At 42.6% G+C, this 14085-nt stretch overlaps 1 protein-coding gene across 2 annotated transcripts in view; it reads right to left on the minus strand.

Moving 5' to 3' along the window:
- Positions 1-10045: 10045 nt before the first annotated feature.
- PDZRN3 (PDZ domain containing ring finger 3) overlaps positions 10046-14085 on the minus strand; it is a 151584-nt gene continuing 147544 nt past the window's right edge. For both annotated transcript variants that reach the window (XM_068154376.1, XM_068154377.1), the window contains one exon: positions 10046-13994. In XM_068154376.1, coding sequence (XP_068010477.1) covers positions 12444-13994 — 1551 coding nt within the window. In that variant the 3' untranslated portion in view covers positions 10046-12443. The remainder of the gene's footprint in view (positions 13995-14085) is intronic.

Below are 14085 nucleotides of genomic sequence, written 5' to 3' on the forward strand. Positions count from 1 at the left end.
GCTAATTGGTGTTTTCTGAGGTGTGCATTGTGGTATGATTCCAAGGCCCTATAAGATCTCTCTGCCTGTTAGGAAAGTTGCCTTATATGAAAATATTCCAGAAGTGCAGATTACACCTAAAATAGCTCATGTCATTTTTCAGACCAAAGCAAAACAAAACACCCAAATCTCTTTGTTTCTTTCTTGTCTTAACCTTCTCCTTGTTCTTCAAAACAAGGCATTAATCAATGACAATAGAAACTGCTACTCTTAGGGCTGTCAATGTTTATAGCTTTGTGTTTAATAGCACAGCTGTAAATATATACTTTTCATTACCTTTTTGCTGTTATTTGCTCATCATCCACAGTATCTGATATTATCATAACTCTTTGGTTGAAGCTGTTAAAGTTGTGGCTTGTATCTCACCTTGGCATGAAGCAGACAGAAAGCCATAAAAGCAAAAAAAAAGGAGAAAAGAAAAAACGCAGCCTCATAGATTGAGATTCAACTATTAGACACTGTTGGTCATTTTCTCACTATCCACATAACAGCAGTGCTAATCTTCCTTCCATATCCTGGCCTCTCTACCCCAGTAAAATGTTTCCTCTCCGACTTAAGCTGAAGTCATATTTACCATTGCAAGTGCAGGATAGTGTTTGGCTTGTTATGGACAGACTGGGCTGTGATAGTAAAGCTCTCCTGGGTCCCTTATTTAGGAGGACATTCTCCAATGGAAAAATCTTTGCAGAGAAGCTTTCAGTCTCTGTTCAGCTCTGCCTGGGAAATTCCTCCCATGAGGCCCTACCCATAAGCTTTATATCTTCATTGGGAGGACTCCTTCTGTCAATACTTTGGCCTGTTTACAAGTGAGTGGGTAGAGCAACAATGAACTAATAGAACTAGTTTACCAATTAAAGATAGTCAATGAGAAAATAAAGCCTCAGCTGAGGCTTGTCAGGAGAGGAATGATCTGAGATGGTGACTTCATGGCTATAAATCATTCATCTTCTAGAGGAAGATGCCTGGCTTCCTTCAGCTATGGCTTGAAATTACTAGTATGAAAGTCTAGATCAAATTCTGATTTGATTTTGACTGTGCTGATCCTTGTGGTGTTGCAAGCCTCTGATGGGACAAGTCCTGATCTTCCTACCATAGTGGGAAGAATCCTTGTTCGTACGGGCTTGATCAAAAATCCACTACTTCTAGTGAGTTTTGCACTAGCTTTGAAGGACTGAGCCATTTCATACTGTGTAGCACTTTAAATTTCTCCTTAGCCCCTGTTTTTCAGAGTATAAACTTACAAAGAGTACCCACATTCCTTTCAGAACTAGTCAGCCAGCTGTTGGCAGAGATTTTACTTTTGCTGGGTTTTCCCAGCTTTCTGCAAATCCAGGCTTATCCTTAAATAGCCTAATTCTGTGTTAGAGCATTTTAGGATTTATTTTAGTTTCTATTATTTCATGTGACTATCCAGCAAAATAAAACATCCTTTAAAAAAAGTCTTTATACAAATCTAATTGTATTCCTCTCCAGAGAAGCAGCATGTTTACAGCTTCACTGCAAGTTTGAGTTGGGTTTCAAATGAGATGTCATTCTTTGTAGGGTGTTAAATGATTGTAGTAACTTTTCTTCACAGAGAGGAACTAGAAGTGAATGCTTTCAGCTTAGAGAAGACTCTGGGGGTACCTTGTAGCTGTCTTCCAATACCTGAAGGGACCCTACAGGAAGGCTGGAGAGGGACTTTTCTTAAGGGTGTCTAGTGACAGGACAAGGGGGAATGGTTTGAAGCTGAAGGAGAGTAGGTTTAGACTGGATCTTAGAAATCTTAGATCTTAGTTCTTCAGTGGTGGGACTCTAGAGTAGGTTGCCCAAGGAAGTTGTGGATGTCTTCTCCCCGGAGGTATTCAAGGCCAGGCTGGATGAGGCCTTGAGCAGCTGAGTCTAGTTGAGAGGCATCCCTGTCTATGGCAGGGATGTTGAAGTAGATGATGTCTAAGGTCTAAGCCATTCTATGATTTCCTATCTCCTTTCTGGAAAGTCATCTGAACTGGTACCTCAAAACTATCTCTGACTAGGGGCCCTTTTGTATTTGGCCTATTTACATATATAATTGATGGTGTGATGACCCAATCCTGGGTCAAACCCAAAGTCCATATAATACAGTCTCTTTTCTCTAATCCTACCGTTTAGCAGATGCTTCTGAAAAGCACATACAAACCAGTGCTGCTGCCTGGGCTAGCCTTCCCAAATTCTAGGAATTAAGAGTTTGGGGATTTCCTGAGGTGGTAAGCCTGTCTCATCACAATCTTCTCTTCATTCAGACTTGCATTGCTGCTCCTAATAGTGGTCATCTGGGTGCATTAACTGTTCCATGTTATTCACATTTTTCTTTGTCAAAACATTTCCTCCCCCCACCTTTTTTTCTCTTGCTGTCCTGATAGCCCAACGACCCTCTCTTTTTTATCATCTTATTGCTGAACTCTCATCCCATTCAGATGAGAACTTCACATTAAGCAAGACCCAAAGCTTAGCTGATTCACTTACTCTGAAGGGTCCTCAGAATGGGGGTGTGATACACAGCTGCTGAAGAGAGGCTCTTCCTGCTCCTGCACTTTGTCCAGTTCTTTAACCGTTCTCACCTCTGGTGTTGCTGCAGTCTTTGTATTTCTGTACCACACAGAGGACAACATTTGCTTGGACAAGAGACTAGCAACACCTTGGAGAGGAGGTGAAACATCTCATTGTGCGTCCTGGCATGTGTGTTGATATGCATAGGAGTCTGATGTATCGGCAGGTCCCTTCTTCTTGCTCCTCAATTCATTCTTAAGAAGTCAGTGCAAGGGTGGAACCTGTTGTGGCCTTGTGAGTAACCTGTTGTAGTGCTTCTATATGCCTGGTGGCCTGTGTGAGTAAAGGCCTTTGTGCCAATGTTTACACGTCCTTTTGTGGCCATGTGTGTGAAGGAGAAGTTTGGTTGTGCAGGGAGGAGCAAACACACAGCAGCCACAGCACTGTGGTCAGTGTTGGTTGGATGAGATTACAGATGCTTTATTTAATGCCAGTGTTTTTTTAGCTGGTTACCTCCTGTCCTGCCTGAATTCCTCTTGACATCTGACCACTAGCTGACAGTTGTGAAGGTTTGCCTTTCAGCAGTGAGACCTCCCATGAGGCTGCCACTCCTGACAGAGGACAAACTTCAGATTGGCCCAAGATGTGGAAGAGCCACAAGCTAAAATACAGAGCCTGTGACAGGCTTGCGGCTGCTGCCTGTTGTAATGTTCTCTTTTCACTGGGGGATGCTCAATTCTAATTCATTTTAGCATTACTGCATGGTGTAACTTCATTGGGCATAAATTGCTTTGGAGCATTTCTTCTGCCTCTGCAGAAGAGAAGAATAGGGTACCTCTGCCTGGGAATAGATCATTCCCTTTTCCTTGACACAATCAATTATGCATCTGGGGACCACAAGCACACAAGGTCTACCTGATGTACCAGTCTGCAAAGAGCATGGACTTACCTTCCATGTGCTGGCTGCATTTGTCAGCATTGTTGAAGTGAAAATTCTTTATTTGGTCTAAAGGAATGAAAATATTTTAGTACTCTTGGAGATGAGTGGTAAACATGGTCACTGACCTTGTAAATGTAAGTCATGTTCTTGTTTGGCTTGAACAAAAGATTGTTGTTACCTGAACTACTCAACCAGGAAAGTGAGGGCTGAGGGATGTTGGAGGTGTGAAGGATGTTGGAAGGTTGAGGGATATCTGAGGGGTTGCTGCATAGTTAAAAAGAAGACTGTCATGAGGTACTTTGCTGGGGTCCATTGCTGCTGTTTGTGGGTTGGCACATGGGTAACCTGAGTCAGAAGCAGGTCTCCTACTGCTGCAGCGGAGAAGATGAAAATCCAAACGACATTTTTAAGGCAACCTTGTTGCCTGAAATGTTGGTGATGCCTTGAGGTTTAAAGCTGTGCTGGGAATATACAAGCCCTTTGGCAGGCACTGGTTATTCAGCACAATTACTGTATTTTGGGCTCACGTGCCCCTGCTGGTGGCACTAATATCCATGTTAGGAGACAAAATAGCAGCTGTGCCTGGTCCTGTCCATACCACTTTAGCCACATGGATGTTCATTCATTTAATTTGCAAATATTTCTCTGCACTCTTCAACAGCCCCATGCAGGCAACTGGAATTGCCACATTTCTTCTGACCTGGTTTTAAAACTGACAGATGCTGTGTTACTGGGAAACATGGTGAAAGGGGTTTCTAGCCTGGGTTTTGTTTCTGATTTGTGTGTGAGGGTGTGATATATAAGCTATTAATGCTGCTGAGTGAAGCTACTTTTCTTCAGCAGGGTCTGCTGCTTCTCCTATAAAGTCAGGTAGTGTTTTTTTTGCTGGGGGACTGGTGCCTTTTATGCTTAGGCAAAGGACAAGGACTTAGAAAGTGTAGTGGGGCTCAGGAAGGAGAAGACCTGGCACTTGTGTGACTCAGATATGTGCAGACGTGTTATGTGGTGGTTATTACTTCTTTTTAATAATGTGACTATTTTCCAGCCTGAATAATTCAGAGGAACAGTACCCTTGTGTTCATGCCTGAAGGCGTGTAACCTTCTGGGTTCCTCTGGCTGCATGGGGTGTGTGTGCTTCTAGTGCAGATATTTCAAGGGAATAAAGACAAACCCATCTGCCAAGTCTTGTGTGTCAAGTATGAGCCATTCACAGCCACTTCTCATGCCTGACCACCTTTAGAGCTGTGGTACAACTGTCTTGCAGTGTCATGCTAGAGACTTGTCCCAAACTTCTTGACCTTGTGAACCAGCTGTGCTTGGGGTCGTTGATGGGGACATGGCACTGATGGATCTCACTGTACTGCTTACTGGGGCTCTGGGACCCAAAGGACTCTTTTAATAAATACAGGCACTGCCCTGCCCCACACCCCAAGGGACACTTGTGTTGCCTTTCTAAAACCTGAGACCTTGCCTTTGTTTGCATTAGGACAGCCAATGCTTAACAAAAAGCCTCTTAGGACTAGGACATGAAGAGCATGTTACAGTGCCTGGAAGAAAATGCTTGTGAAGAAGAGAGTTAAAGCCTGTGTTGGAACTATTAGCCCCCTTTTAGTGTCTGCTTCATTGTACCTTTGGGCTTTGCCTTAAAGATACATTCAGGGGCACCTTCTTTGTTTATACTGAGTTTAGCAATGCTTGCTAATGTCACATCTGAGTAGAGGATGTGGCTAGGTGATCTCCAGAGGTTCCTTCCAGCTTTGATTAATCTGTAATGTAGATGCACAGAGAGGTGCCTACAAAGACTTCTGGAGTGAATAAATGAAGCAAAAACGTTTAGCCTCGTTGAGAAACACTGACACAGGAGGAAGCTGTGTGGGTGTACACATAGGAAGGCTCAGGCTTTCCTTACTAGAGATGGTCTTTGATGACTTTGGAATGGAAACACTGGAAAAGGCTCAGCTGTTTGTTACCAAACAGTCATGCAGAGCTAGCCTCTGCCTTGAGTTCAGTTTGTGGAGAGAAGCCTTTGGAGTTTCTTTGAATGAGAGTTGAAATGCAGTAGGACAGAGAAGAGTTTCCTGGAACAACTTTGTAAAATTTGCTTTGTGTTTTGTTATATTTGGCATCTGCACTCACTGGACCTTATGGCATAACGGAGCTGTATTTCTCATGGAAATTATCTGGATGTGACCTTACTGCTTTTATTCTGGCTGCCAGCACAAGCCCCGTGGCTGGCAAATGCTGGGTGATTGTATTTAACTTGAGTTAAGTGAAAATTTGACAAACCTTGGGTGCCTTCAATTTGCAGCCTTTTGATTTACTTTTATTAAACAATTATAGCTGGATTTGCCTTTTTGGGGAGCTTTTGTTTATGGCATTCTAAGCTAACAAAGCCCAGCTAAGCCTAAGGATGGATTATGGAAAATCAAAGCTAGCTCTCCTAACAGGGACAATGGAATCCTGCCTGGTCTAAGCCTTGCCATGACACCTGGGAGGCCCACGCTCCAATATGATAAAGTATTTTCTTTCAGAGAAGGTCACCAAAAGTTCACTTTTACAGAGAAGTTCTTATTCTCAGTTAATGGGACTCCCTGTTGCATGGCCCTGCAGTTGCTTAACATAAAAAGGATGGATTGTCAAAGAAATTACCTTTAAAGTTCCTCCCTGGCAGGCTTATCTGAAAGGACAGACCAAGCACTCTCTCGTGGGCAGATGGTGTGGTCCATGACCTAGCTACTCAAGCCATTGTGCCCCTTTACACTTCTGCAGCTTAGGATTTGCCAGCATTTTGATTTTGTCCCCTTGGTTCTTGGCAAGTGGCATTCTTTAGGGTTGTATTTTAAATAGCATCTCCTACCTGCGTTTCAGAGCAAGCCATTTAATCTTCTTGTGCTGTGGAAATGAAGACATATCAGTCCTTTGGGGTGTTTTTCCAGTCCCAGCATGGCAGATTTCTAATTCAGCATGAGATATTATGTGCTTATCAGATCATGCATGAGATGGACTAAGTCCTTTTTTGGTCCTTAAGAACTAAACACAACATCAAAACATACAAGTAGAGCTAGACTTGGCTTTTTAATGAATTCATGTTACTTATGTAATTTCATGTATATGTAGTTGATTCCTAGTCATAGCTGGGCCCAGACCCAACTGGAAAACTGTGGGGACTATTGTTTCTGGTCCCTTTATGTCTTAGCTGACTCATTTTTCCCAGAGACAGGGGAGAGATGGGAGTAGGGTGTGAGAATTGTATGAGTGAAGGCCAACAGCATGTTAGCAGAAACAGGTGTGGGCTGTTTGGGCTTGCTTTAACTTGACTTTTCATAGAGGTGCTCGAAGAAGGTTTTGGAGAAGTTTAGCTCTCTTTTACAAATGAAGTTGGTTTTGCATAGGAGGACAAAGTAAGACTATCAGCCCAGATTTTTATTTGGGTTTTGACTCTAGTGGAGCTACATTGATTTGTATAACATGGGCATTACATTTTTGTACACTAATTGGAGTAGCGTCACCAACTCCTTACTGTTGTTATTCATTGATTTGATTAGTTCTCCTCTAAGAAACATTTGGTGTCTCAGAAGATGACACAGCTTTTCATAGGAAACTGATAGAACTTTATTTTCATTTTGGACTTGATCAGCAAAGAGCTTTGCAATTACGCTTCTGGATCTGTGATGTTGATGTAGTAGTTTAGGTAGCAGATCTGGGATGAAACTCAGTACTCCAAATTGGATCCAGCGGAGTAGACATGTAGCTTTTTAATTCACTCTGGGTTTGTTTTCTACCTAGTTTTCAAAGCAGGCAATTGCATTTTTCAGTGCTTCAGAAATGAGGCTGTTTCTAGTATTTGGGGGGTTTTAGAACTCCAGCAAGAAGGTTTAGAATCCAACTGAGAGGAGGAGTTGACACAAGAATACTTCTGAGCAGTGCATGCTAACTTGCTTAGGATCAGTCCTGCAACAGAAAGAGTTGCATAATTTACTTTGCAATATGAGCTCTCACATATCTCCCAAAGTTTCTGGAGGGCTAGAGCTTGGAGGATATTAGATACACTTTATTAGCAAGGCTTCAGGCTGATTTTTCTCCATATGTATACATGTGTGTGTATATGTATATATAATTTTAATTTTTTTTAGCAATGACCATTGAAAGGTATGTGGGAGGTGTGGCTGGCAGCAGAAAATCAAACTGTGCTCTGATATAGAAAGCTGTAATGGCCCTTCTTTACATATCCTTCACTAGTACAGTTCAGGATAATTAACCATCTAAGTTAATAGTCTGGTTCCAAATCCTCAGAGATTGCTGGAGTCTTTAAGATCACATAAGTGGGCTTTGTGTCAGGGCTGTGTATTAAAGTCCTCTGCCTTGAGCAGGAAATCAGCCCAGCTAACCTTTATATGTGACCCCTTTATGTATATTGAAAAAATAATAAATATACCACTGTCTTGACTACCATCAGCTTCTCCAGTGGCCAGAGTTGTGTTTCTGATGACACAAGGTGGGAGATTTCCCCACAGAAGCCCTTGGTCCTAGTAGAGCTCTGTGTCGTGACAGACACTGAGAGAAAAGGGGCATTAATTCTGCACGTTTGCATTTGAACAGTGATCACATCTTCATAAACCCTGTAGAGCTGAAAAGCTGTACTTGTGTGAGAAAGCCACCACTCTTCCAGATTAACGCTGGCTGAAAGCTCACAGAAGCTGTTCTGATGGAGAAATGAAACTGCTGGGCTGAAACCCCAAGCAGCATCTTTGCTGTTTTGTCACCTTAACAAATTTACATTTAATAAAAGCAGGAGCCTGGGGATGGAGGTACAGCATCTGCTGCGGCAGTTCCTGTCTTACTTCTGTTTTCTGAGTTTTCTCTCTAATTAGTTTATGTTCCAATAAATCCTTAACACAACAATTGCTTTAAAAACAATTGAAAGTGAAACAAAAAGAGGAGTTTAAATTGCTTATGGTTTGCTTTGTATGGCTTCCAGGCAATTTTGCTAACAAGTATCCTGTAACCTATTTCCAAAGGCCACTAGCAGATAATTATATTTGGTTAATTTACATACTTTCAGTTTATAATCCTAATTAGTTCTCCAACCAGTAGTCCCTAGGCAATATGTAGTCTTACCTCATTTTATTTGCCATCCCTAATGTGCAAGTTCTCTTCTTTTAATTTACAAAAAAATGCTGTTAGGTTTGGTTCAGGGCTTTCCCATTTCAGTGCACATCTGAACTGGGCGATTCCACGCTGATTTAAGCCCTATTTGCAAAGAAGTATTTTACATTTTTATAGATCTTAGGTCTGGGAGATGATCAGCAATTTAGGGAAACTGACCCCAGGTCGACACAACCCATTTTCATTACAAAGAATCAGGCCAAACTCTGCACCAACCTGTATCCAGAACATCTGTCCCGCCGACATCTCTGAAGGGACGTGTGTTCGCAAAGGATGATCACTGAGGTGCTGTACATATCATGCTGTACTGTTACTGTGGCAGAAGAGACAGGGTGCAGGACAGGAGGAATGGGTAATGGGTGGGTGAGAGCCTCCAGGGATCTGTGAACACAGGCTCTGTAAGGGGCTCTGGTAAAACCTTTTGGGCTGCTTGGCAATTGCAGAGTTCTCCTTTGTGTGTTTAGGATCTCCCTGTGTGTACAGGCTGTTCTGGGGTTGGGTATCAGCCAGCGAAGTGGCTGAGGAGGAAGGGAAAGGGAAGATGATGGAAATGAAAATTTGTAATTTCAGGAGGGCAACACATTCTTTAGCTCCTTCCAGATTTAAATGAACTTCAGAAACTGCTTGGAAAGAGCCTCCCCAATGTAAGGAGCACATAGAATCATATGACTGTTTTGGTTGGTAAAGACTTGTAACATCAAGTCCAGCTGTCAACCTAAGACCATAATGGCCATTAAACCATGTCCCGAAGTGCCACGTCCACAGGTTTCTTGAACACCCCAGTCCTGATCCCTGCAGGAGTCTGAGTAGCTGGGGAGTTAAGTTGAGCATTCAGCCATGGTCAACTCACCACACTGTCAGCATCTTCCTGTGGGACAGGACTCTGCTGTGAAGATGGCTCTGTTGCTCTGCAGTGGCTGCTGGAGAGCTCTTGCATGAGCTGTCCCGTGGGCAACCGGAACACCAATTCCGGTTGCTGTTAAGCACTGGGGTAGGCACTGAAGGGCAATTCTTAGAAAAGCTGTTGCATGAAATATTTCCTCTTGGGCATCAAAGGCTGCTTTCTGGTCTGATTCATTTCACTGTAATGAAGTCAGGTTTAAACTGACATGATGGTCACTTCCAATGTTCCTTTGCAAGCAACAAAAAGACCCAAAATCTCAGTTTTCAGCACCGCACTGCTTTGATAAAGCAATAAAAAAGGGTGTGAGATGATGACAGAGAAAGGACAATCTACAGCTTGCATAGTTTTTTGCACAAATTTCCAGGATAACTGCTGGATTCTCTGAACTGATGCTAGCTAAATTGTAGTTCTAAAGGAGAAAGGTGATTGTTAACTGACCAAAATACCAACAAATGTGTAGTGAGGAAAAACTCCAAGGTGTGAAAATATTTCTTGGCCAATAATTTTATTTCAACATCTTAAAAGAATGTATATTTTCTACTGTTGATGCTTTGGTGTCATTTCTATACATCACAGTTGAGTTTCAGCTGTTACACACATGCATACAATGCTCTGCATTTATACAACTGACGCCTAAAGGAGCTGTCACCTATGAAGATATTCCAAAGTAGCCTGTATTTATGAGGAGCACCCTGAAGATAATTCTTCCTCGTTAGAGCATGTCACATCTTACTTCAGTATTTGAATAATACCAGGTTGACTAAAGATGGCTTAACTCTCTTCTCCTGCCTGGTTTAAGCACTGTAATTCCACACTACCCATAGCTCTGTCTGTGGATCTCAATACCTGAACTTTAGGAGAAACAATATTTCAATGTGGCTCTCACACCTACAGTTGGGATGAGCAGAACAGTTTTGAGAAACAGAGAGGAAACATCTTCTGCCAAAAGCAGTATTTTGTTGAAATCATACATTTTCCCTGCTGTACCCCTTGTGATGATAGTGGCTGGCAGTAGGTGAGATCTTGGCTCTAACAAAGTCAACAGAAAATCCTTCATAGCCTACAGCAACACAAGTGCTTTATCCCTAAGGAAAATATCATTTGAGGATAAATTTACAGAGGCTTATTGACATGAGAGCTGAGATTTCAAGGGGCAGTGATGGTTTCCATGGGCTGAAGATGCATTTTTTGGGTACAGTGCAATATGGTAGACATACATTCAGTGCTAGTCTACAAAGGGAGTGGAACAAACTCCAAACAAGTCTCTTGTTTGCTTCTTGGTTATAGCAAAATATTCATTGGGAAGCTGACCATGTCTTGCCTTCCAACTTGTCACTCCTGTTGTTAAGATTATAACTTTTGCTCTGCAGAGTTATGATGGAAGAATCCAGAATAAAAGCTTAGAAGGGTTTGGGAGCAAATTTTCTGTGTGGGCAAGGGAAAAGGAAGGGAGGGATGGAGAACGTGGTGGGCTATCCATAATGAGCCTGCATGATTTAATCCAGCAGAATACTCCAATTTACATCTGAAGTCTTAATTAGAAATTAAAAACAAGAAAAGGAGCGTGATACTTCTGTGACTTTTAGTTTTTGTCTTTTTCACCATCTCTTAATTTATATATTTATTTAATTCATATATGCTTCAATTTTTTGTGTATTGCCTGTTCTTAATGTGAACCCACATTGAAATGTGTACGTGGGTTTTAAATACCACTAAAAACCACAAAGCAAAGCAAAACAGGAGAGAAGTCTCATTTCTTTCTCGCAGGTCACCTTAAATGCCTTGTGAGTTGAAGCCATGCATTACTTGATTCTGCTTTTGCTGATTCTTTTACTTTCTCTTGCCTCTTCCCTCAAGAAAATCTCAATCCAAATTCCCCCTCAAAGTCAGGATGGAGATTATTGTTAGGTTTGACTCCAGCAGGCCCTCCAGGCATTCGTGCAGCACAGGAGCTACACTCAAGAACTGAATACTCTCTGTGTTGAAACCAGAAGGGAGTCAAAAGAAGTTAGAATAGTTTGAAATATAAAACAATAATTTATTTTACTTCATTTTGCTTGTTAACGTTTGTAGCTAATGATGGTTTCATGAAACTGCTTTTGTAATTCAATACATTCAAATCTATAAAGCAAACAGTTACTACCATGGGCTTTCCCAATTCCACAAACTGTCTTATAGAAACAAATCAGCTGTACATGCACATTGTCCAATAGGTTGCAACATTTGCAAGTATGCTTTAAAATCCTTTAAAGCTGCACTATAGTGTATTTTGCTTCAGGCTTTTCAGATGAAACCTATATGCTTGCTTCAGAAACCTTACAAAGAAAAATGTTTAAAATGTTGAGCATAACTCTAAGAATTGCTGTCTGATAAATGTTAAATATTACAAGAGAATGACTCTAATTCTGAGTTTAAACCTTGAGCTAAATACTGATAAAGAGCACTCTGTGTAGAAGTGAACAACAGCAAAATAATAGCACAAAATATGGTTTCACAAAAAATACGTAGGTGCAGTTACTCTTGTGGGGATTTTTGCAGCTTTCTTTTAGGTAAAGAGAAGCACGGGTACCTTTTCAAAATGAGTATAGTCCTGTGTAGGTATGGTTAATACATTTCTGATATTTCACCACTTCATGTAAAAGGTAACAAGTAAAAAAAGTACAATCAGTATTCCAAAAAGCACTGCTAATATTGCCTTTGAAAGGAGATGGGCAAGCTGCCTCTCCACTTCAGCATGGAGATCCTGGCACCCACAGTTGTAGAGTTCAGTATTTGAACCATAAACTCGATGGCTGTATCTTATTTACAAAACTCTTGCCACATTGAACGAGGCATTGATTCCTACCCCAATGGTAGTGGTTTATGTACATAATTTAGCAACGGTGATTACACAGTAGTCACTGACAGGAAGGAATTGTACACCCGCGTGCCGTCCGGTGACTTCGTTCCGTGGGTTAGCAGTTCCTGGATTGTCATCCAATTGTCAAATATTTTTTTATTTCTCTTCTTCATCATTTTTTTGTGGCTTAGTTCAATAATATTCATCTCTTTCTTTTCTTCTGCTCCTTGCTGTTCCTTTAAGCAATCTAACCTGCTCTGCATCATAAACTCACGCCTCCTCCTCTGCTCCTTGGCTTTCACTAGATGCTGCTTCCGCTCCTCCTTGCTCCAGTAACGGCCCATCTTCATTTCACTGATGGCGTCGTCATCGGTAGTCATTCCGCTGCGCTCCTCCTTAATCTTTATGGCACGTTCTCTCAGCAGTCTGTCCCTGACTGGCCTCTTGGTAATGTAGCGGGTCCCATCGCTTCTGACCTTGACTTTCCACTCCATCCTGGGTTCGCTCTGGCCTGAATTAAAGTCTTTGCACATACTCACCAGGCTCATTTGGCTCTGTGCATACTCCACTGCCGACTTCTGCTGGATCAGCTGCATGTAGCTCTGATAGTGCTGTGCATGGGCAGGAATATGAGCGTGCTTGTATGGAGAGTGATGGTACGGGGACACATAGGAGCCAGAAGGTTTTTGACCATGAGTAGGGCTTTTGCTTCCATCGCTGGCTTTCCTTTCCTTGCTTTCCAGCTGCTTGGCAAGGTCGGGATCTTTAGCAGAGGCGTGGCACTTAGCAGTGCTGGATTCGTGACTTTCTGAGCTAGCAAATAAATTCTTTTGGGAGACATTATACGCCACTGCCCCTTCGCTACCTTGACAGCTACCGCCTTCTGCAGTTCTGCGCAGAGAGTTGTCAGGGGAGATCTCCAGCGTCAGTGGTGTGCTCCGGCAGCTCTCGCCTGTGTTGTAGGCACTGGAGCTGTCCTTGTCAGACTTCTCGGGGAGCTCCGTGATGTCCGAGAGCTCGTGCCTGCGGACATCGATGCTTGTGTTGTAGTTTCGGAACCCGCTGTTGTGCAGCATCCAGGGCTCCCGGTACTGATCCTTCAGCTGCTGCATTTTGTGAGCTCTTACAATGTTCAGGCACTCCAGTTCGATGTTGCGCAGTTCCTCGTTCAGCATCTCCAGCTCTTTGTCAACACTTTCTTGGTCGCTTTTGCTCATGTCCAGTGTGCTGTTATGGTAATACAGACTGTAGGGGTTGGCAGACTTCACCTGGCACTTCAGTTCCAGCAGTTCTCGGAACCGTTCGCATTCATCTACAGGGATGCCGAGGAAGTCGACATCTGTGCAGTCGGCCGAGATAAAGGACTCGTTGCTGAACTGCATGTCGCCACTTCCCAAGGTGTCGTGACTGTAGGTCAGCTTCTTCTGGCTCCCTAAAGTGTTGGAGGAAGTGGTGTGGTCATCAGCATTGTTCTCCTGCTCTGAGCTCTCATCGTTGCGAGTGCTGTCGTCTGTGCGCCCCACACCGCTGTCCTTCTCGTGCTGGTTAGATAACACAGTGGCTGTATCTGTGGTACCTCCATCCTCCTCATGCTTCTTCTAACAGCAAAACAAAAAGACAGGAAGAGAAATTATTGTAAAGGTATAAAACATTTCAGGGTGTTTATTCTTGAATAGTTTTCTTAACTGG

Source organism: Melanerpes formicivorus, unplaced genomic scaffold (assembly GCF_026170545.1).
Source record: "Melanerpes formicivorus ecotype bairdi unplaced genomic scaffold, bMelFor1.0.p_v2 SCAF_28, whole genome shotgun sequence".
In the NCBI taxonomy this organism is placed as follows: Eukaryota; Metazoa; Chordata; class Aves; order Piciformes; family Picidae; genus Melanerpes; species Melanerpes formicivorus.